General features: G+C 32.9%; 1 protein-coding gene across 4 annotated transcripts; it reads left to right on the top strand.

Moving 5' to 3' along the window:
* Positions 1 to 1,385: 1,385 nt before the first annotated feature.
* On the top strand, positions 1,386 to 25,141 carry LOC110994854 (golgin subfamily A member 4). 4 transcript variants are annotated; one of them, XM_022261739.2, is made up of 43 exons: positions 1,386 to 1,673; positions 1,745 to 1,977; positions 3,565 to 3,671; positions 4,245 to 4,388; positions 4,939 to 4,953; positions 5,612 to 5,721; positions 6,327 to 6,485; positions 7,163 to 7,318; positions 7,674 to 7,928; positions 8,287 to 8,450; positions 8,652 to 8,805; positions 9,285 to 9,467; positions 10,102 to 10,233; positions 11,281 to 11,371; positions 11,772 to 11,899; positions 11,968 to 12,147; positions 12,420 to 12,544; positions 12,915 to 13,056; positions 13,214 to 13,453; positions 13,530 to 13,683; positions 13,933 to 14,253; positions 14,466 to 14,626; positions 14,817 to 14,942; positions 15,090 to 15,314; positions 15,699 to 16,016; positions 16,224 to 16,395; positions 16,804 to 16,930; positions 17,556 to 17,670; positions 18,531 to 18,689; positions 18,911 to 19,132; positions 19,263 to 19,391; positions 20,002 to 20,166; positions 20,358 to 20,513; positions 20,772 to 20,870; positions 21,131 to 21,283; positions 21,683 to 21,820; positions 21,957 to 22,105; positions 22,841 to 22,955; positions 23,194 to 23,297; positions 23,585 to 23,741; positions 23,952 to 24,049; positions 24,245 to 24,338; positions 24,873 to 25,141. In XM_022261739.2, the coding sequence occupies exons 2-43, from the start codon at positions 1,796 to 1,798 to the stop codon at positions 24,924 to 24,926; spliced, it is 6,378 nt and encodes a 2,125-aa protein (XP_022117431.2). In that variant the 5' UTR covers positions 1,386 to 1,673; positions 1,745 to 1,795; the 3' UTR covers positions 24,927 to 25,141. The 4 variants fall into 4 exon arrangements, with proteins under 4 accessions (XP_022117431.2, XP_022117430.2, XP_022117432.2 ...); XM_022261738.2 differs by having other exon boundaries at positions 1,386 to 1,977; XM_022261740.2 differs by lacking the exon at positions 4,939 to 4,953 and having other exon boundaries at positions 1,386 to 1,977.
* Positions 25,142 to 25,171: the final 30 nt, after the last annotated feature.

Below are 25,171 nucleotides of genomic sequence, written 5' to 3'. Positions count from 1 at the left end.
GCGAGCAAGTTCGTTCGGATGACAGCTTAACCGCTCTTCGTATTCAGTCTGATAAAATTCACAAACAAAATTATTCTATGATTTAGTATTCTCGTAAATAATCTTTTAATAGTGTAAAGGAAACTTAAATTGATATGTTTAAGAACTGGAAACATTCTTAGTTTAAATCGAGTTGGAAGAATTCAGACACAGTTTATTTCCAAAGTATGACGTCAACATTCATTCAAAGAACGTTACGTTACGATATTATATTTGAAAATAAAATACGCTGACGTAAACGTTATATTTATCTACACTTCACAGGGCTATTTTTATAAGGTTTCCCAAATTTTATTATAATCATTAGTTGACTCTGAGTGTACTTAGCCACACAAACTGTTCTTATTCCAGGGTAGACTCAAGATTATTAAACAACGATTTTCGAATAGTTAGCTGCTAACTTTATGCAGAAAGTTGGGTGAAGCGTCTATTCGTTTTATAGAAAAGTGTATGTATGAACATGTTCTCTTTGCGTACCTAACAGGTGAATCGAAAAGTTTGTAGGCTGACATATAGATTGCGCTACAAGACATATTTATTTATATGGTTTAGTGGGTGCCGCGCGAGCTCACTATCGACACATCAACATCGAACTGATTATTAATAAATCCGAATTTTTACGTCGATAGGGATCGGAGGGGAAACAAGGCTCCATTTTAAACCGGAGTCAGCCAAGTGGACTGCACGTGATGAACCAACTCCAAAGTATTCAAAGGGGAAAAGTCAGCTGGCAAGGTTATTACATCAATATTTTGGGGTGCACATGGTCTAATATTCATTGACTATCTTAAAGACGAAAAAACCATTAACGGCGACTATTACGTAGCTTTATTGAAGCGTTTAAAGGACAGAATTGTGAAAAAAACGGCCTTATTTGAACATGACAAATTCTAAAAATTCAATTCAAATTCAAAAATCATTTATTCATATAGGTAATATAATGTACATTTATGAATGTCAAAAAATATATATTGCACATTAGATTGAAATATTTTCACCCTGTCGTAATATAAACAGTTTATTTTTGCTACAGTGCAATGAATGGAATGCCAAGCCAGACTATATTAAAGTAACTAATTACAACATTGTTTAGATTTTATTTTTAATGTTTATCTTAATGATTATGTTTATCAAAACATATGGCTTACATTTAAATGGGAGACGATTTTGATAGTGTAGTAGTATTTGTGGAGACTTGAGATGCTTTGATAACACTAGCTGATGCCTTGTTGTTAATGAACTTTGGAAGGATGATAGTTAGTGTGGTCCGGGAAAACCTAATTTTATGCGAGTGAAGCCACAGGAAAATCTTAAAAGAGCATAAGTGCTCCGCGCTGGCACGATGCCCGTGAGATCGCCAGTCCCCGGAGCACCGGCCATATCATCGCCTGCGCCGCTAATCCATAACCTTCGCGATTAATCACAAAAGCCAGAAAACAGGAATCCTAAACTGTTAAACTCTAAAGTACAGTATAAAAATAAATGATAATACAAACGCCTGTGATCAAGACTCTCCTCAGACAGCTTAAGAAATTAGGTCGCCCGGTTGTAGCAGTGGGATATTTTTATTGTGCGGTGCAGACGTACGAACATGCTGCCTCACTAACCGTAAATTTCATTCCATACTAGATTATGTAAGTTCTAACAACTCGGGGATGTCGTATGTGTTAATGGTGGCATTTATGTGAAATTTTGTATTTGTTAGTGCATTTGGAAAGTGAATTGTGAAATATCTACACCGTGGTGAATTGTGGAAATGCATCATTTGTATCCCTTGGCGAAGGGAGATGCTCTGTGCCCTTTGGGATTCCATCCTCAAGTAAGGTGGCCCACGCGCTGCAAAAGATGCTTTAGAGATTACAAAGAACACGGTGGTCGGAAGAGGGATGATGATTTCACTGCATCCACCCCCAGTCTCTCTTACTCGCCAGCGTCACGGTAAGTACTTAAATACTTGCTTATAAAATAATTAAATTACCTTAATCGATTATTTTATTATTGCTTTTGTAGTTTCGCCTGCGAAGATAGAACTATGTTTCTTTCAAGTTGAAACCCGTTTGATTTGATAATTAAATTCCATTAGGAATTTACTTAAAATAGTTTAAAAATTTTTTGTTAAAAAAATATTTTTGTTTAAGTACTTGGTTTTGTACCTAAGTATTTACTATAAATAATTTTATTTCTTTGTGTAAACATTTTTCAATTATAAATTTTATATTAATTTTAAATATAAAGTTTTAAAATTTTATAATTATTATTATTGTTATATTCAATCCAGACAAGGATTGTACAAAACAACTTTCATTATTTTTATTTTCAAAATCTATTGAATGTAAAAATGTTATCTATCAATTAGAATCAATGTAAAGTTTTTACATTAAAAACAATATTAAAATGATGTCGGACAGTTGTAAATTAACCATGCAAATGCACATTCCATAATCAACTGTTGAATTAAATATTTTTTTTACGTATATAATTACGCAATTTACGTATTTGAGTGAAACGTCGAGATCTCCTCTAAAAACGCAACCTTTTCTGTCTTTTCCTTTTCTATCAGATTAAGCAGTTGGTACTTTATGAATTTTCCATAAGTATTCTCAAAAATATCTTGAGCATTAAGCGAAATCAAAGCAATACAAAGCGATATCAGTCGTTAAAGATGAAAGACGAGAACAACATTACGTCAATTGTAAGACCATAAAAGATAATCATGGCAGGATTCCAAATTCCAGCTTAGTTTCCGCGAATTGTTTGCATTGATCCTAGTGATGGATTGACTAGTAGTCTGTAATATCGCCAGCAGTCTTGATACATGAAATGCTAAGAAATGTTACTGTTCCAACATACACATTTTACATGCATAATAAGAAGGATGGAAACTCAGTTGAAGGTTGCAATTATTACTTATAATTATTTCCCTACTAGACTTTGACCGAAAATACAATTTAAATACTAAAAAGATAAATTTAATAGAAAGGGTGTTTGAGAACCGTTACCTTTATTAGGGAAATATTGGGCTTCACATTATTAACACACTGTTAACGACGTAGATTGTTCTATATACATATTATAACTTATGGTATGATAGCAGCTAATTTTTAAGACAAATTTAATTAAGTTCCTTCTTCCAAATAAAAGCAGCAAATCGTTCGCAATTTAAAAAAAATGTGCATACATTACTATTGAGCGCATTTTAAAATAAGAACGCAAAACCGGAAAAGGTGTTGTAGTTAATTTTATGATTTAGAGTATGAAATATTCAGTGATTTAGTTATTTGAAAATTATCCGTTTGGTTGTTGAATTTCTTGCCAAATCACATGTTACAAGTCCATTACTATGTTCATACAGTACACTCACACATTAGTTATTTCTTATTCATAAACATTTGTATGTTATGAATTCCAACAAATTCATATTATTTATACAGAGCCGGTTTAATTGTCTCGATGTGAATGTAGCCAATACGGTTTAATTTAGCGTATACATGTAAAGCGCGAATTTATTTACTAATATTTTAACAGAGGCCGTGATGAAGATAATGGAACAGAGACAGAGAGAACGGGCCGAGGTTGGTCTTCGAGCGTTAACCTCAGTTACAACGAACCTGCTAAGAAGGACACTTCGACGGGTATGTATTATTATGAATATCTTTAAATCTATTAGTGTGTAAATTGTAGTGTTGAAAGATAAAAATATCTTTCAACACTACAATTTTGTTTTAATAATGTACTTTATAAGTTTGTCTCAAAATTAAACACAAATTATAATTGTTAGCAACTGCAAATCTGCATATAAATTTGATAAAAATCTTATTCCGATTTTATGTACAGATATTAGAGATTTCATACGTGTTACACTTCATATTAAGTTGATAATTTACGATGCAACTGTATTGTTATTTATTATCTTTAGAAATATTGTTGCACTGTCGAAGTTTAAGTACACTTCAACTGTTTACTAGAGATGATCCGGATAAATGAACTTTACTGCCTACAAGATTATTTAGGCACCAACATCAAATCTATTTAGGAGGCTGAGAATGTAAATGAAACGAAACGAATGTGCGTTTCGTGTGATTGTGATTGGTCAACAGCATCTCTAGTCAAAAACACGTTACGCAATTTGATGCGTCATGTTATAACGTCAGTTAGTTAGAAGAACTATTTGTCTTGCGTCTTTCGTTTCATGATAATATTTTTAGGGTCAAGCAAACCTGCATTGTGGACATCCACGCCTGACTTAGCAAACGAAGCAGAGACTGCAACAGCTGTCACTGTTAACCTTAAACTGCCCAAGCGAAGGTCCACGGGACCACTACCTTCGTTGGACACAGGACAAGGAAACGGTATAAAAATGCATAGATAGTAGAAAACAAGCACTTAATTAATTAAGATTACGGTTATGTTTAATTCGTAAGTTGGTATCTATATGTACGAAATTGTCGTTTGTCACTACCTTTTTTAAAGCGTAATGAAAAAAAATTGAAATTTACGTTCTATAGTATAGAACTCTACTTCTCTCGTATAGTTCTTGCATGAAAATCTTTTCATTCTGAAATCTTTGAAAGGGGGTATTATTTCAACTTTTTTTGACTTGGCCTAATAAGTAGTATGTGTGTATTAAAGAAAATAGGTTAGGAAACAATGTTACATGGATAAAATTTTGAGCCATAAATTGATTTTAATACAATTTTAATATCTTTAACAAGAAACAGTTGTAGAACATCGATAAAGACGTCTCGGACGTTGTTATTTGTTTATAATAATAATACCAATATTGTTATGTGTGGTTTAAAGATTAACTTAAAATTTTATTTTTCTTATAATATGAAAACTCATATTTATGTATATCTATAAATATTCATACATTTGTTTAATAATATTTTCTATTTGCAGCTACGCAAATATATGGTAAACATTCTTCATTACCCCTTCATAATGAGCATTAACAAATCGCTATTCTTCCAATTCTTTTTGCTACTTACTGTACCCATATATGCGAGGCTACCAACATTCACACACTTTTTAACAATCTGTTACAAAAAAATAACTGCGTTATTCAATCAAAGTTACAAAGTTTGTGAACCTGGGCGTAGCATCCCTTAACAATTCGTACTGTTGTTTGTAGCTAACGCTTATGCCATGTAAAACAATAAAAATGTACAAAACTCAGAAGTTCTAATATTGTATAAAAAATTATGAATATTAATAGTCCTTAATATTCATAATTTCTTTCTAAAACTGTATGAATTTAGGATATTCACTACTACCCCCAAATAAGAAAGAATATCTGTGGGACCTAAACATATCTTGAAAGTTATAATGTTGCGCTTTCGTAGTACGTAATCTCTTTACCATATCAGCTCTACGGACTTCGGTGAAGCTATAATTGGAACCAAACAAACGTGATTATTTACATCCATTATTTGAACAAATCAATAGAAATTGGTTTCAGTTTTTCAGAGTAGCTCGGCTTGTCAGTCTAACGCTTAACAAAATATATTCTTGTATTTGTAACAATGCCTATTTTAGAAAAAAGAACGCGACTCTTCAGTAATTTTTATTGCAGAATCAGTAACTGTACGCCGACCATCGCCATCACCCTCACCGGCTCCGGTGGCACCGGCCACTCAGATCACAATCAACAAAAATGACTCACTGGCAGAACGTGTGAGAAAGGTACGTCTATATAAAGATTCAGAAATGTGCCAAGAGTTTTATTTCGTATACGCAGTTACTACACGTTGAATCATTGTACTTTGTAGGAAAACGATATTGACAAAACTATTGCCTATTCACAAAACGGTGCTCAACCATTTTTCTCTTGCCGAGAATATTTTTCGGTATAATATTTGAAGCAGGTATATTTAAAGTGTCTATAAGTAGGTCAAATCCACAGACGCATTGCCATAGTTTACTCGCGTTTACTCTAAAAATATCTGAAAGGTCGCAATCGATTTAGCGTTTGGCAATGCAACAGACATAATAATTAATTAAGGAAATGATATATTTAAATACTAATTGATTTATTACTTCTGATTGAATGGATGTAATTTATTTGGTAAACACGTGGTTAAAGAGAAAGTCTTGGGATCAGTTTTTGATAGAACAAGAATGTTACGGGTTGAATTTAAACAATCAAACAGAGGCTGACTTGTTTGAAAAGAAATTGGTGTTAAGCATATTTAAACAACATAAAAATGTAATGACTAATAATAACTTAGCTGTACTTAGACTTCGAGTTGGTCTCAAAATTAAATTATTAATTAAGTTTTACCATTCAGATGCAGTTAATGAAAGCACAAAATAGTTTCGAAAAAGAATCGAGTACGGAAAAGGAGCGCGAAAGAAGAAGTGCTTCAAGAAGTAAAGAAGAAGAAAGGAGTGCTCGGGCTAAAGAAGAAAAAGCAACTGTTAAAGATGATGTTAATTTTATGATGCAGGTAAAGATTCCGGAGTATTTTTTTATAGAACTGGTGGCAAACGGGCAGGAGACTCGCCTGATGTTAAGTGATACTGCCGCCCATGGAGACTCTCAATGCCAGAGAAATCGCGAGTACGTTGCTGACCTTTTAAGAATCGGTACGCTCTTTTCTTAAAGGACCCTTTGTCGAATTGGTCCGGAAATACTTTATTGGGCAGCTGGTTTCAAATAGTGGTGGTGCACGGCAAAATTTGCCTTGAAAAACATACAGTAGCAAACAGCGGCCTGGAGTGAAGTACCGTTTTGCCTTGCTGAGCACACCGAGCTTTTTGGAGCCTTCAATCCTCCTAGTAACCGCGAAGTTGAAAGTTTTTCGATATGTCAACGTCAAGTATTCCAGTACTTGGCTATTAGAAGAGTGTCTTTGAAAAGAGGTATTAATCAAATCAGTTAGAAACTATATCTTATACTTTTAATAATTTCCAATCGCTTATTTAGTTATTGATGTTAAAAACCAGTCTCCATGCTTTGTTGGTAACGCATAGCGCCTACAAGTTAAGGCATTGATTCTGGTTTGGGACCAGCTAAAAAAATCTGAATTAGGTATAATTAAATAATGAAACAGTTGCAATTTGCTATTCGGTAGTGACAATCATAAATATTTTCATTGGCAAGTAAGATATAATGTTTGTGTAGGTTAAAAGTAGTCGCAATGCACTTTCAAAACCGCCAAAACGTGGTGGACCAACTCGTGAAAAAGAAGAAACATCCGATGACGAACATAGTCTCACTGGTACAGCCACAACAGATACAGAAACAACACTAATTGATGCTAATGTTAAGGAATATCAGGTAAGTTTCGTTTTGTCATAGAACTTTCTAAAAGATCTCTTCTTTCTCTAATCTGTTTATTTAAATCCCTAAAAAAAGTTTCTTACCACCTAAGCATTCAATTTCGTATCCTTGTCATTACGTCCTCTATCAAACCAACTTATATTATGACGCAATGCATTTATTCTACTCTCATTCTTTCTTTGCCACACCCAACATACATTTCCCTATGTACTGCTAGTGGCTATACATATAGAAATACAACAGTCCATTTACTATTGTCCCAGCATTCACTCGTTCTTGTATTCATCATCATACTTCCCATACGGAGATTTCATCCCATTTAATAAATCTTAGATATTCAAATTATTTATAGGACCAAATTGAGAGCCTAAAACAGGAGTTAGACCTTCTTAAGAAACGTTGTGAGCGAGTTGAAAAAGAAAAAAGTGACATCCTACTTAGAAGGTTAGCAAACATCGACACGGTTAATAAATATTCTATTGGGCGATCTTCAGAAGTTTTGAAGCTACAACAAAAGGTCAATGACCTAACAACTCAGAACGAGGATTTGAAAGACGAGAAGATACATTTGTCACTTAGGATTAAAGAAGTTGAGACGGAACTTGAGGTTAGTTGTCCGAAAATTATTATAAATATTATTATAAATAGCCTTTTTCTTAAAAATATTTTCGGATTTGATTGCATTTATAAATATAACGTTATGTAAAGATTTATCAGAAATTTTATTCATATTTGAGTATGACCGTATGTTATCTAATTTGTGCTTATTAGAGACATCTAGCTAAAATTTTAAATACAAAATAGATTTAAAAAAAAAATTTCATTATTATAACACTACGCTGACGTGGGACTACAAGAGACCCAGTGGAAACTTAAAATTATAGTTATTTGCCTTCATTACAGCTAGAATATTCCACACTAAAAATTCTATACTAATTTATAGCGAAATTAATTAATCATTCCAGTCAAGACCATCAGCTGAGGCACAGACACGGCAAATCGAACAGTTAAGGGCGAAATTGATTGCCGCAGAAACATTATGTGAGGAACTTATGGACGAAAACGAAGATATGAAGAAAGAACTCCGGGATCTTGAGGAAGAAATTGAAGAGATGCAAGACAATTTTAGGTAACTTGAAGAATAGATTGTATTATATTTTATACTTTTTTCAAAACTGTCTTATGTCACATCTTTTAAAACGCATGTATCGGCCGAAAGTTCTTTTTTATCTTGAATGGTACAGAGTAACTTGTTTAATACGAAGACATTGTTATTATTCTTATATTAATCTGTATTTTCAATATATAATAACAAACTATCGTCTTACAGGGAGGACCAAGCAGACGAATATACCTCACTTAGACGTGAGTTGGAGCAAACGATTAAGAATTGCAGAGTATTATCATTCAAATTAAAGAAAACAGAAAGAAGAAATGAACAATTGGAACAAGAGAAAGTTGATCAGGAGAAAAAATTATTAGAGGTAATAAAGGTCTTAAATGTCATGAATTTATTATGTTTAGTATATAGGCATCATTTAATTCTTCATATATTAAAAGAACAACCATAATCACTTCGTGTAAATTTGAGCAATATTTGTTTATGAAATTGCTTTTTAATTGGACTTAGCTAGACGAGTTTAATTTTATTGAAATAAAATCATCTCTTTACCGGATTAAGGAATGGAAATATGACTACACTACTGCTAGGCAAGTAGAGTTAGCCTTTTGTGGGTATGAAAACTGTATGTGTGTTTCAACCCCCGTGGAGGATTTAATAGTTCGTAAGCGTGCACTGAAACAAGACTATTGTTTCAGGTTGAAAGATACAGTTCAATTTTTAATTATTGACGATTATATAACACTCGCGTAACTAAACATTTGTGCAGATTCGTTAAGTACTATATTACTCATCGTATACAGTCATCTAGTATAATATAAAATGTATAAAAAATATTAACAGATTGTCGGCGGTAAAGATGGCTTACAACGTGAAAACCGTATCAAAGAGCTGGAACAGGAAGTGTCGCGTTCCAACGAAGTAGCCTTAAGGCTTCAGCGGGAATTAGCTGAAGCGAACACCAAACTCGTGGCTGCCTCGGGCGCTCCACCAGCCAACCTCAAAAAACAACCTGTTAGTGATGGGGTAAGTGTATTTTAATAAGACGCATGTAGTGGTAAATAAATGGTTTGACAGCACCGAATTGTCCTTCCTAAAATCATATACATGTGTTGTTATATAAAATAAAATATTAGAAACGACAAATCTCTTCAATTGTCTCTATGAAGTACGTTTGAGATGGATTCTTCAAATAGTTCGCCTTTTCGAGTAATATTTACTTAATAATTTATTTTAAAAAATTAAACCGATTTAAAACACCTGTTAATATAGACACAAACTTGTAGAAGACTAAAAGTCAGATCTATCGAGATGATAGTGTTTGGCGTATTCTAAAATAAAAGTAAGTAGTTTGAGAGTGATGATCATTGACATTTTTGGAGTGGAACATAATGTGATTACAGGATTTTTTAAGAATTAAACTATGTATAACAAAACGTTAGACAGTTTCCGATGACATCAAAATAAATTTTGATTCTTTTTGACTTTTTGTACGCCCAATAGAACCTCCGATGAAAATAATTATTTCCCACTTATCTATGGTAGGTGAAATAGTATACCTTGTATTGATATGGAGTTTGCTACTATACCGTAAATCTTCGGAATGCTGGCTCTTAGACTAACACTAAGTTGTGGTTTTCATGTAACATTGAATTTGCAGCAAAAAGTGTCTCGGTCATCCTTAACCCGAGGAGGCAGTCAAGACGACCCCGCTCAATTATTACGCGATCTACAAGACTCACTCGAAAGAGAGGCCGATTTGAGAGAGCAATTACGCAACGCAGAGGAAGAGGTAATCTATCAATTTATTGTTTCCTACAAATTTTAATATTGAATTTTAATGTGTTCACAAATCAAATTAATGATACCTCTATTACTCGAGTATTATAGTGGTTAAGACCAATAATGTTAATATTGTGTATAAAATAAACAAAAACTCTCAGCCAGCTGGCAATAAGCCAATATCTGAGTCAACAACAGTCTGTTAACATAATAATACAGACATTTGAACTATATGCCAAATCCGCTATTGGACTTCATAACGCTAACAACTAAAACCAATAAATCGAAGTGCTATGAATTTTCATCAGGGTTTTAATCACCGCTTCAAAGGCAGCATGGCCGCCCAGCCGAAGGCATCATCACATCATTCTATTAACCGAACTGCCAATGATAAACAACATTTACTTGATTTTCATGAACTAGAAAATAAATTAGGTACCTTAGATTTTAGTAGATTACTATCGATTGGTGTAAATCAAATTGTCCAATGTCCTCAAGATGCAGTTCTTAGTTATTCAGAAGGCTGTCAAACAGAAACCTTAATGGTACATGATGTTGAAACCGATACTGCTAAGATATGTCTTGATTCGTGTATACAAAGCGATAATAATACATTGGAAACGTCATCTCAAACTGAGAGAAAGTTTTCTAAAAATAAAGCTTTGCAGATCGAAGCTATCGGAGCAAATGTAGTAACGCAAACTGAAAAACCTAAGGTTAATAGTACAGGAGTTCAGACGACTAAACTTATTAAGGATGAGTTCGTTGAAACCATATCGTATCTAAAAGTACAAAATGATTCAGAATGCTTTAATAAAGAAACGCAAACAGATATATTCGATAATAGGGAAAAATCAGATAGTCCTCCCCTATCAGCCGAAAAATCATCTCCATCCGGTCATGTGCCATTTTCTCTAGCATTGTTTAATCCATTGGCAGCGAGGTTACCAATTGTAGGTACATGAAGAACTTTAATTTCGTTAGTGTTCCCATAAATAACATTGTCGATATAATGGTTTTTATAGTAATATTACTGATTAAACTAACCGATTTTCAGGCAAATAACTTACGTAAAACCGCGTCAAGAGTTGAGGACGACAATGAATCATTGCTACTACAATTGAAGAAAATGGCTACCAAAGCCAGAAGTATGTCCAACGAATTATGTTATTCAATCTCGTTTTGTGTATCCCAAAATCCCAAATTAAACCCTGCATCAAATCTTTAACATACATAATACCTACGAAAGTTATCATTATCACATAAAACGCCCTGTATCTTGCCATTTACCGAATGACTTGGTAAAAAAATAATAATTTGTGATTGTTGTTACTAACATGCTTTTTTACGTAAAAGGATACTTCAATAAATCTTCTGTGGTAGCCATTTTCTCCAGAAAGCTTTAAATTTGAGAATTATAAAAATAATATCTTCGCTCTTGACTGTATGTGTTATTTCGTTATACTAAAACGTTTCGGCTTTGACTGTGTTAAATCTAGATTGATTTTTATATGCTTATGGAAAACAGTAATATACGTTTTTTACTAGGTCGTAAATTATCACCAACAGCCCCAACAAACAGACTTGCAATTGAAGCCCCCAACGAGAAAGATGAAGGTATATCGGATGAAGAAGATCCAGCAGAGTTACGTCTCTTGCTTGAACTTAATGAACAGGTAAACGATCTTTAATAAAGTTAACATTTAAGATTAAATAACAATATTTTAACAATATTTTTATAAAGGAAGCCGCAGTATTACGCAAAAAAGTAGAAGATTTGGAATTAAACAAGGAATCGTTGAAAAAACAAGTTAAAGAGCTAACGGAAAAAATCTCAAATGCCGCGACAAAAACAAATGCCAACACCGGTGCTGCATTACGCCGAACAACGAATAAAGGCAATTTAGCGGAAGAAAAAGTTAAAGTAAGTAAATAATATATGAAATCGCATTCAAATTTACTATTTTTTACTTATATTCTGATCCTGTGGTTAAATGGACGTTTATTAAATATGTACTTCTGAATATGTCATAGTTGGTGCTTCATAAGAGTAATGTAACAAAAATCGTTTATTTTTCTCTATTCAAGAATTTGTGACCCTAATTAAACCGAGTGAATAAGTCACGGCATTTGGTCGATATGCGCCAACGTAAAATTTATTATTCCAATTACTTTTTAATTATTTTAAATCTACAGGTACTAGAAGATGAAATCGCTGAACTTAGAAAGAAACTTATCGAAAAAGAAAGGGACTGTGAAAGATTACATGCGGAGTTGAGTCTTGCTCAGAAAAAACCTAAGGCATCATTAAATAAGAGCAAGTACGTAAAAATACCATACCGTTGTTTTGTTAAAGTATACAAACCATCTTTTTTGTTTTTTTTAAAGAAGGGGTTAATCTGAAACTAAGATTTCTGTATCTGTCAATCTAATAGAGAGGTACCACGTGATCAGCCTCTCCTGTGCCTGACAAACGTCGTCGACTTTTAGGGTCTGGAACAAGGGTCTAAGGTTTCCTCCCGATGTTGTCCTTCAACGTTTAAGCGAACGTTAAGCGTACATAGAAAGAAAATAGATTGGTTCACAGACGAGAATTCATCCTACGACCTTAGGCATGAGAGTCGCCCACTGAAACTTTCAAAAGGAAAATCAAATAACATTTTTTGCTACTGTTAATACTATCAATTGTAGGTCACTGGATGGAGAACAACAAAACGTCGATCTTAAACGACAACTGCAAGTTATCGAGCAAGAGGCAAGCGTATTAAGAACTAAAACGCAGAACCTCGAGGCCGATAACGAGAAACTGCAAACAGAGAATAAAAGACTGCAGGTAATCCTAAGATATATATTATCGCTTCGTTATGCAATAAACATTGTACTTATTGTTTAATTGACAAGGAAAGATTCATTGTATTCATTCTGCAAATAATTTAAGAGTTATATGTTGTGAGATTAGCTCCGTAAAGATGAAAACAAAATATTTACAGTTGCTTAAAGGAGCAAAGTCCTTGAAAACAGATAAGTCGCTAGAAGTAACAACAACAAAAGTCACTCAACTTGAAACGGAACTGAGGGAAGCTCTAGCAAAAATAAAAGATCTCGAAACGACAAAGGATGAAAAATCTGAAAAGAAAGTACGATTTAGCAGTGAAGTCTCTAAAAAGGAAACTGAGAATCTTAAATTGAAACAAGAAGAACTAGACAAATTAAAATTAAGTTACAATAAGGTAAGTAAAATATACTAACAAATATTATTATAGTACTAGTTTAGTTATAAAATAAATGTATTTATAATATTCATAGCTTGATAAAGAAAAAGTCAAACTCCAAACGATACTTAAGCAGTTAAAGGAAGATTCAATTAAGACTTTCAAACCAAGAACACCGAAAAAAGTGACCGATTTAACAACGAAACTACAGTTGAAAAGAATGGTTGATGACTTGGAAAGTGAAATAGGTAATGTATATTCTAATGATAATGTTAAAAATTTTATATTTTTTTTTGGACTTTTTAGCATGATATTATAAATACGTTCTATAAATTGTACTGAGCATCGAAGTTAGACATAAGAGGCTATTCTTAAAAAGCAAACCAATCACATTTTAGCTATCCACGCAGTAGACTTAGCAGAATTTGACTTCATTCTTCTATTATTCTATATATATTTTCTTTGAGCAATTTGGTTTAACTTTGAAACGTTTTCAGGTGAACTATACGTAATCATGAAAAATGCTGGATTATCAGAATCACTAGATAATAATAAAAACACAGCAAAAAATATAGAAGAAATAAAAGAAAAATTATCAAAAAAAGAAGCAGAGTTTACGAATGAAAAGAATCGTTTGCAAAACGAAATAAGCAAATTAAAAGATCTCAATCTTAAAATTGAAACTGAGAAGAAATCGTTTGCAGAAAAAGTTAAAAACCTTGAGTCTGAATATAAAACCACATTCGCTGAATGTAAATCTTTGAAGGACGAAAAGAAAAATTTGGATACACAGATCGCAAAATTGACTGCGGAAATGAGTACGTATCAATTAAAACAATTCTTTTTTTTTCAAGAATAAGTATAGTAGATCGTAAGTGTATCATCGGAGTTCAATTACAAGAAAAAAAAATTGATTAAATAATATATTCTATATTCTGTCACATAGATATAACCATAAAGAGTAGTTAAACTCCATTGTCTTCTAAACTTGAATAAAAGTGGAGCTTATTATACTTATGAATTATTTCAGAAAAGAATAACTCCCAACAAACTGCGGTTTCCGACTGTATGAAGAAAATAGAAGAGTTGAAAAAGGAATTAGACGTTAAAGATAAAGAAATAGATAAATTGAAAAAACATGCCGAAAATTTATCTAAAGTGGAACAAGATAAAAATAAGTTATTAAAAGAGGTATCAATTTTATTTACATTTGGTAAATAAATTAAATCTGAACACAATATACAAGCAATGAGATAAATATTTTTTACTTTTAGGCTTTATGTCCTGTTTCATATTGACTCGTGACTCAAAACACAAGATTTTCATACATTAGAAAAATAATTGCTTAACATAATGTTAAAGTTATTATATGTACATACAGGTCGGTGACAAAACCAAAAAGCTAGCTGAATTGGAGAAGAAATTAAAAGATTCTGAAGATAAATGCAAAAGAACTGAAAAGCTATTGGCTACTCGCAAAGATCGTGTTAGTAAATTGGAAAAAGAGGTTGGTATACCAAATGTTAAACTTTAACCATTTGAAAAAAAATATCATCATATTAAAATACATTGATTAAATCACTAAAAGAATGCTTACGTTTTTATGTATCATTAATTAAAACTTAATATGTGACATAATTCTTTATACGACTAGCTCTCAGAAGATAAGGATCTCATAGAAGAATTAAAAGATTCAAAAAGACGACTCTCATTTGAATTAACAGGCGATAAAGATGAAATGCAAACGAAACTTTTTAAATCTGAAAGCAAGCTTGTGACTTTAGAAACCGAAATGAAGGAATTAAAAGCAGATTATGAAAATAAAATTACTAATTTAGAATCAACTATAGCCGCCAAAGATATTCACATTAAACAACTGGTATTATGTGTGACCCTATAGTTTAGATCCCTAGGAGCCTCCTAGTCCTTTAGACAAATTAAATTTAGCAAAATTTTATTCGAACCACCACTGATCCAAATTCTATCCTATATTTCAAACGCATAGTAGTTGGAAAAAGATGATATCCATTGAAGACGCTTGCGCATGTTACTAGCATTTAATTTAAACAAAAGGAACTATCGAATGACAATGAAAAATATATTATACTTAAGTTATACTAAATATATTTTTAATTATTTGTCTCTGTGTAGAGTGAATTCGAAATCGGTACAAACATCACAAACATGTTTTATAAACCGTTAAGTGCGCCGGTAAAAAGTAAATAAACTTACATTTAGAATATATTTATTTCGTGACTTACAGGAAGACGCCTTACGTGACACATCTAATCAGAAATACGACGAGGCAGTTTCATCTGTTGAACTGGCGCAAATGCAAGATAAATATGAAAAAGCCGCTAGTCGATTGAAAGAAAAGGAAGAAGAATTAAAAGCAACTAAAGAAGATTTATCCAAAGTTGAGAAAGAGTTGAGTGCATTGAAAACCGAAATTGTTCAGGTTAAATCTAAAATTAGTAAAACGGAGAATGATAAAAAAGATCTTGAAGATAAATTGAAATCGGAACAAAAGGACTCGAAATATTGGGAAAGCAAGGCGTCCGAAATTGACACTGACTTACAGGTATTTAACAAATTCTATCCACAATGCGCACAAAAGTACATTTGTATACTGACTATTAGAATTTGATTTCTATGTTAATTTATCTTCAACGTTGACAAATTTATTTATTTATTTTAACAAATAAAATTTAATTCAACTAAACTTATTTTCTTAATTTTTTTTCTGTGCAAATTGATTATCTTGTGACAATCAAATTGGTGATCTCAGGCTGAAAGGAAGAAAGTTGAAAGAATGAGATTATCTCATGACAAAGATACGAAGAACAAGGAAGCGGAACTGGCAACACTTAAAGGAAAATTAAAATTGCTAGAGCAGTCTTCAGGAGCAGGTGCAAAAAGAATAGCAGAACTTAAACAAGAACACGAGGACGCTGTCAAAAGTAAGTGTACCCATAATTTAGTGTCTCAAGATATTGGAAGTAATAAAAAATACTACTACTAGAATAATAAATAAGTAGCTAAAGAAACGAGAAATTTAAATAAAACTATATATTATTACATTACTTAACTTATCTAAATTGAATTAAATCTTCAACCTTTGATTTGCTTTAATTAACTGAGTAAAAGAAAACGCTACCGAAGAGTTTTGTAGTCAAACAATATGTTTGTTGGAGTCAGAATACAAAAATAATAATGGCGAGACTCTATGTCTGAATAATATTTAAAAATACGTCTATAACTTAATATGTATTGTATTGGTAGGTAAACTGCTTTGATTTTTACTACACATCAGTTTGTTTACATTGATTTATAAAGTATATTTTATTAATGCATATATATTTTCTCAGAATTGGCACATAATCTAGCGGTAGAAAAGGCTGAGTACGAAGAATTGACCGTTAAATATGAACTTTTAGAAGAAGAACACGTAGTAACAAAAGCTAGATTGACCGTTGAGAAGGAACAAGCTCAAGGGTAGGTACCTACTGACACGTAAATCCAACTTAAACGTCTGTATTTTGGAGTCTGTAGAATTTGTTCATAAAATCTTTTCTGGCATATTCTATAATAATAATAAACTATTATTTTAACAACATTGATCTTATGCTAGCCAACACTAACGGGCAATTGTTGTGTTACATTACAATTATTCTGTTACATGGTGAGTGTTTAAAACATTATTAAAGCAAATATATAAAATTATATTATTCGGTAAACCATAGTTTCTCAATCCTTTTTATGTGGCGAAATAGAAAAAAAGTTAAGTAAAACAGTCTTGCGTCCCGACCCGTTAAATTTATAAAAATATGTAGGTACATAGCGCACATTATTACCTAAACTAACCTTCATTGCCCTGCGCTGTACTTGAAATAAAGTCAGTTATAAGTTTATTTTTTCCAGTTATTTATTATATCTTAAAATACACTTACCTCTAACAAACACTATATTTATTCATTCCTTTAACTAACGAATCTTTTGTACCTTTTAGCAGTTTGTATTTATTATTTTGAACAGACTGCGGCCCCATTTTAATAAAACAACGCCCCGCTTAAGAAATGTTGATGTATACAGACTTAAAATTGTAGAAATAAAATTTCAGAGACCTAGTACATCTACAAAAAGAGTTAAATGAGACGCTTGCTGAGCTCAAGTCCTTGAAAGAAAGTTGCGCCACACAAACATCGACTTGGAATAATGAAAGAGCAGAACTACAAGTAAGTTTTTGACTTATTTTTTAACTTTTTATAATTTATATTATATACGTTAATTTGGAATATCCGGTAATGGATTATCTTTCGTTTTAAACTTATCTTCCTCAAAAACTTTGTTCAAAAATTATCGTCATTTAAAGTTTTCTCTGTTTATTTGGCTTCCGAAACCAAAACCATTGACTGCACTCGGTGTTCACCGGCCATACATCCGGTGAATATAGCCTTTCATATACCGATTCCGATACCGTTACAATAAAGGAGGCATATTCCTTTGATTTTTTGGACTTTATCTTAATAACCTTAACGTCCACTTCCATACCACATATTCCTTTTATATACGATGTCAATTTTTCCTCCGTAGTATCTAGACTTAATCGCCAGATATGAAGGTGCTTCTTTCTTTGAGTAGCCCGAATTTCTAATGACTCCACATTTCTTCCACGAAGAACCTCCGAATTTCTAGTATTTACCGTTTGCGAAGCACTGGGAATCTGACTTGCTGTTGTCGTAGTTTGGTTACTAACTGACAAATCGCCAGCCACTTCGCTTACCAATGCCGGTTTCCTGGCCTCTTTTTTATTGATATGTGTGTGGGTAGCGGTCTTGCTACCCTTTTTTTTGATATTATTACAAATAACTTCGGCATATGGTAAATTATCTCCTTTTTGTTTTGTATTTATACCAACACCTTTGAAAGCACAACACGCACAGGTATATTCACACTCATGATGTGATACTGCGATGTTATGCACCCTTTTTTCTTGAAGCTCGAGATATTGTATTTTGAGTTCCTTTAACTCTGTTTGTGTGGATAGATAGTTGGTTTTTGCTTAAAAATCTATACCGATTTTACGATTTTATAGAGAGAAATATCATCTCTCCAAGAGCGTTTATGTGGAGGCGGCTGGGAAGTTGAGAAAGCACGGCTCAATACGAAATTAGAAAAGTTACAACGTGAGCTACGAGAGTCAGTTCAAAACCATGAAGCAGTCGTACATCATCATGACCTCGTTAAAAAAGAGGTGAGTAAATTTGAATTCCTTAAAATAGCTCACATACTATCTACTGTCAGAAACTACAGTTCAGGTTTTAATGCACTGAATAATCAAAGTGCATGTACAATTGAGGTCAGAACTTGAAGAATTATTAAACACACATATAAAAAAATCTAGAAACCCTCTCCTAAAAGAAACCTACCTTTAAAAAGGTACTATGTGTTTTAAAAATAAATAATTATTTAAAGCTGGACGAGGCAAAACGAAAACTAGAGGATTATGAGAAAGTAAGTAAAGTGCAAAGAACTCTGACAGCTGATAATGCAGAATTAGAAAGAGAAATGTCAACGCTCAATAGCAGACTTGAACAGATGGAAAAGGCAAGAAAGAATGAAATTTCGGAAACTAAGATGAGGTATGAAGAACAAATGAACACAATGCGTGAGGAACTCAAATCTCTACATAATCAGGTGAGTACACATTACAGACACAAAAATCTACGAGATGTTAGATAGCTAATGTTAGATAGCTAACCTGCTTGCATAAAAAGTAGATCTACTCGATTTTAATCAATTAATTCAAATTAGTATATATTTATAGGTATCAAGATTCAAACGGGAAAGAGATAATTACAAACAAATGTTAGATTCTGCTCAGAAAGCGATGTCAGACATGAAGAATGGAAATAAATCAAAAACACCGCGCAATTCTATATCAAGCACAGATGATGTAAGTAATGTTATTATAGTCCATTTATTTATAGATCCTTTTTTAATTCGTTATCGTTTTAGTTAGAAGGTAAACAGTGGGTTTGGTAATTTTATGTTAACACCCATTTTGTAGAGCTAGCTGTAACACTTGGGCACTTAAAGAACGTACGTACGTTTCTCTCAAAGTTCGGAAACGGACACTCAACCCCCTGGCGTTGCAGGTGTCCATGGACTGCAGTTAGCACTTCTTTCAAAGTGTCTACTTGATTGCCTCCTGAGTACTGACCCAAAAAAAAGGAACCAAATGCCAAAATAAACTGGCACATAAAGAATATTCCTTATTCCTATTAGCCCTTTTATAGTGAACATGCCGCTATGGCAGATAATGCTATTAACGTATCATAGGTACCTGCCGATATTTTTTTGGATTTGGCAGACATAGCCCACGGAATAGCTGAATAAAAATGGTATTAGCTACCGCAAGATAGTGTATCTATCTTATGATTGCACAATGCACATACTTTATAAATTCTACAAATGATGGGGGTCAAAGTGGTTTTAGTATATACTTCGAAAACCTTTATTGAGTCCAGAATTTGAATCGAGTAACATAAAAAACAATATTTTAGGAGGAATTCCGCAACAAAGTGGCGACATTGGAACAACAAGTGGCGTGTTTAGAAGACGAGCTATGTGAGGCGAGACTGCTCTCTTCAAAACTAAATACCGAATTGATCAGTGAACGATCTTCCGCGGAAGTGCGTTTAGCTGAGATGCAATCACGTCTTAATGAGGTATGATGTAGGGAAATGATTTCTCTTTTCGTTTTTACCCTAATAGTAAAATCCTACAAACATCTTCTGTAATGAAACGACTCTTGCTCACTTAAAATCACAGATATTTTACAGAAATCTAAAAACATAATCAGATTAATTTTTAGCATACATTGCCTGAAAATAAATCGTAATAAACAATATTTTTTTAGTACGAAGAAGATAGGCTACTATCATCCGGGCGTGCCCGGGTGGCAGGAATGGCTACTCGTATGGAGCTGGCCTGGCACAAGGAGAGAGATGAACAACAGAGACTACTGCAGGAGACTTCTACACTTGCCCGAGATTTGCGACAAACTCTGTTTGAGGTAAAGTTGCAGTTAGAATCTTTAGCATAGGAAATGAATTGTCCCATTATAATCACCTATTTGTCTCGATAATAATGACACATCTAAAAGAAAATGCGAGTTATGCGAGACCATTAGGCCTAGATTTAGTAAATAAACATAGACTGCCTTTTACGGCTTATTTGACAATTTAAAGGAAATAAAGATCAAACCACCTAATAATAATTTTAGTGCATCATAAACGCTAAATAGCGATGAAATTGGAAACTTAAATTTCAGCTTGAGCGAGAGAGAGAGAAAGAGAGACTAGATATGAAGAGGAGAATCGATCAGATCAAACGAACCACAGAAGAAGAGACTGAAGAAGCTAAGAAAAAGGTAACTTAATAATAATTTAACATATTCCATTCCTCTAGACGTTTAAATCAAACATACAGAAAAATGGCTGTGCAAAACAGTCACCACCTTAGTGGGTTCAGTTACTTTAAAGGCAATTTAAGAAAAAGTAAAGAAATTATTTATTTATTTAATACAGAATTACTCTAACCGCTAATAATAGTCAATGCGAAAGTTACACACATTAATTAGTAAAGATTTTGAAATTGGGTTTTGGGTTAAAAGTAATCTTTTTTGTCTAGGTAGCAGAATTGCAGTGCGATTTATTAGACCTCAGGGATGCGCACGCAAAGCTACGTACGGCCAATGAAAAATTGCGAAGAGATAAAGAGAGACATGACAGAGATCGGGACCAAAATAAACTGCTTGTGGGGTCACTTAAACGGGCACAGCAGGTATATTAAATTATTGCATCTAAGAATTATTTAAGTTATTTTTCAGATTCCATACTCCTATTAGTAAATATATTTTAATACCATCGCGCATCTGGAATTGTATTTAAATTGAAGAATTATTGTTATATGCATTTGTCGCGCTCCTGAAATGACTGCTATTGTTACAATACAAACCATAGGTTTTCAAAAATTTTATACCTTGATTAATTAATGAATTGTGATCTGTAAAAAAATATTGTAATGTACTACATATTAGGAGCCAAAGCAGGCGACTAAAAAGAGTGACGGAGAATTTATTTCTGTTTCTAATTTCCGTTGATTTCAGAACTATTAATAAAAATAGAACTATTTTATTTTTTTAAGTAAAGAGCTCACTTTTTTAAACAATATAATTTGTAGGAAGATGACCGTGTGGTGACACAACTTTTGGAAACAATAGATGAGCTGATCAAACAGAGTCCGGATTTGTTCAAAACTGAAACACCTATCAGACCAGAGAAGAGTCTAGCAACACCAACGCCACCTAGACGTAACAGGGTGTGTATATTTCAGTATTTAATACTTGTGTTTGATGAATTTTTAACTCGCGTATAGAACGGAGAAATATAAAATAATAGTATTTGAATAATAAACTATTTACAAATATAAATTAAAATATTCCTTGCTTGCCCAGTCATCAAAGTCGAGATCCCGTTCTGCAACTCCGGAGCAATCAGCGGCTGTAACCAATGGATCGACAGGTGTGCGTCTGCGCATGCTGGCTGACGAGCTACGTGCCTCACGCATCGCAGAACGACAAAGAAGACAAACCACCTCGAGACGGTATTTGCTATTCATTTCGCTTTTAAAACGTTCTAGTGTCAAAATCATACGAAAAGCCCTGTTAATGGACATGCTGATGTTGTGAATATAATCACCTATATAAGATTCAGAAAAAAATACTCCTTACTCATAAAAATAAAATATCAGAACCAAGCAGTGATCTGTCTTTATTTACGTAAACACATCAAGACGATGTGTGAATATATAAGTATGTTATTATGAATATAACCCTCTGGACATGTTTTCTTCATCGGTCAAAAACTTAGTGACAGAATTTTAAGGATATCAGTACCGCCAAACCTCATTATTTTATCTGTATCACACAGCTAAATAATAATAATAGTTATTTATTGAGTGTATTGAGAATACTGTCAATTTTTTCTAGGATTGTTGCAAGATAGGCCTATAATTATTCTAATATATAATATATCAGTAAATAACCTGATTTGTTCTCTATTACTAGAGACAAAACTCAAAATATGAGAGGGCTAGCATACTGTACATGTTGGATTATGCTTAATCCATCATAAACGAAACGCTATTATTTTGTTTTCTGAATATATACAATACAATATGAATACATTCCATTTACATATTCACAATTAAACCGCACACAATTTTACTAGAAATTTATTGATGTTAACTGTCCCAACAAAAATAAATTATATGATAATAATTATACATGTTAAAGTGTTTTGTTAAATGTTAACACTTTTTTTAATTTGATCCAATTAGTGCTATGTCGACGGAGCCGCGAGAGACTATGACGGTTACGGCATCGAGAACTCCCTCGCGAGTACCCTCACTGAAGAAACGGTCTATTTCATTAGAACAAACGACTAAAGAACAGGTATCTCATAACATTTCTTAGGCTCATATACCGTTAATTTTATACAATATAATTTTAAAAGCCTTTGTGTTTAAAAAAATGGAAAACTGCCCTTGACAGCGAATCCTAGTGCACTTTCTCTTTTAACTATACATCCTTTTTTATTTTGCGTAATAAAGTATATATACCTACTTCTTTTCATTTATTTGAATCTATGTATCCTGAATTAAACGTGAAATTCGTGGTGGTCTATTTTCAGTCTTCTATATGGAAATCGGTGGACGATAGCAGCGTATCTTCGATGCAGTCGTTGGACGGCGATGACAGACTATTTACTATGCAACGCGATACTAGTTTGGACAGGTAACACAGTCTTACCTTAGGAACAGACCTTTTCTTATCTATTTGTTAGATGCCGTTTACACTAAACATTAAACAGTAGTTTTAGTATTTGATATATTAACACTATGACTGTTTGCACAATTATTTCTGACGACTTGGTTTGAAGCTCATTTTTATCCTGGTATACAATATCTCCGGGCTAGCAAAACTCAAAAGAAAAGTAGTGCCAAGCCTTGATGGTGCGTAGTAAGTAAGAGGATGTTATACAATAAGTTACTAAACATATATTTTAAAAATCTATTCTGTAGTCGTCTGTCGGGTGGCTCAGCCCAGAGTGAGATTCTTCCGTCAGAAAAGAAGAAGAAAAAGAGTATATTTGGCAAATTGAAGAAGCTCACTAAATCTCGCTCTATCGACGATCATGTGGAGGAGGTGGAATTCAGACCGATAGGAAATGTCTCACAGGTAATTTGGTTACATATATTATGTAATGTGTGGGGGAAGATGACGTATGACATTACACAGTTTTTATGTATTTTTTTGTAAGGAAGTAATATATTGATGCATTTAAGTACATAATATTTAATCCCGCTTTGTTAAAAACAAAAAGTTTTGTTTTGTAAACCATATTGTAATTATCATGTATATGTACTTTACGAAACTTTATTTCAACAGCAAGGTTCCGATTCCGATATGAGTGCGACGGGAAGCAAGCAGAACTTGCGCGGAAGAATTTCCGATATGTTTAGTAGGAAACAAACGCGTGGAAACAGGTAAGAAAATATCGAATGAAAAGTTTCAGATAAAAATCTTTTTCGTAATTAAGATATCCAATTTTTAACAGTCATAATACAGATCGTTGACAAAATAGAACTGAATAACTATTACACTAAGAAAATACTTATATATATTTTATTAATTTATCTAAAAGAATGTATTTATAATTTCATGTAATGCCTGCTTTACAGCAAGGAACAAAGTCCTGACACAGGTTCCACAAGCGGCTCTCGCTCCATTCTACGCAACGCTAGCTCATCCACGCTGCCTCGATCAACAGCCGCGGTATAAAACTAAATTCATAATTATATTCCATTTTAATATCCTCTTTTCGAATATTATAAATTATATTTTAAAGAACTTGTCAAGGTAGAGTCAGATTTCTGTATATGTATCGTGATCATTTGTCTTGTTTAAAGCCGCTCGCTTAGGCCAACACTACTAAAACCTAAATTGAAATAAGTTTTACTATATAACTAGCAGACTCGGCCAAGCGTTGCTGTGGCTAAGGTTTTTTGTTATATTACATAGTAGAAAAGTATTCAAGGGAAACGGTAGAACTTATGGGAAACGTTGGTACTTTTAACACAGCGCCATCTGTTAGAATTATATCGAATTACAAACAGTTTCCAATAAAATAAAATTGCGACTATAATTTGAGATTTAAACTATCCTATCTCTCAAGTTGCATCGAACTGCACATGGTGTGCGAATTTTATTATAATCGGTTAAGTGGTTTAGGAGTTCATTGAGGACAAACATTATGACACGAGATTTATATGTATTAAGATTAATTAACAAATAAATGATATATTTTAGAGCGACATGCGAGCATCGAGCGCAACGCCCGGTACGAAGAGGAAAGGAAAATAACTAAACGATTTTATTTAGCTTCATTATATTTATCCACCCTATTCCACATAGCTGTAATATCACATACATATCAAGATTGGAGATCCATTATCTTACGGACTATCAACTAAAAACATCTGAACGTCGTTTGTGACCCTTTGTTTTGTATTTACCTATTTATAAATAAATGTTGATTGAAAAAAGTGGTTTTATTAAAATCAAATCATTCTTATAAAAATTTATTAAAAACTGTATTTTTACATTAA

The sequence above is a fragment of the Pieris rapae genome, chromosome 1 (assembly GCF_905147795.1).
Source record: "Pieris rapae chromosome 1, ilPieRapa1.1, whole genome shotgun sequence".
Lineage (NCBI taxonomy): Eukaryota > Metazoa > Arthropoda > Insecta > Lepidoptera > Pieridae > Pieris > Pieris rapae.
Note: the sequence above shows the minus strand (reverse complement) of the source record. Positions and strands in the feature narration are given on the sequence as shown.

What these genes read in the sequence shown, in the direction of transcription:
- LOC110994854 (XM_022261739.2), top strand. Translation starts at nt 1,796, where the DNA reads ATGCATCATTTGTATCCCTTGGCGAAGGGAGATGCTCTGTGCCCTTTG. An exon ending in TAAAATTAAGTTACAATAAG is followed by an intron (nt 13,454 to 13,529) that starts GTAAGTAAAATA and finishes TAATATTCATAG; the next exon opens with CTTGATAAAGAAAAAGTCAA. An exon ending in CGCGATACTAGTTTGGACAG is followed by an intron (nt 23,298 to 23,584) that starts GTAACACAGTCT and finishes TCTATTCTGTAG; the next exon opens with TCGTCTGTCGGGTGGCTCAG.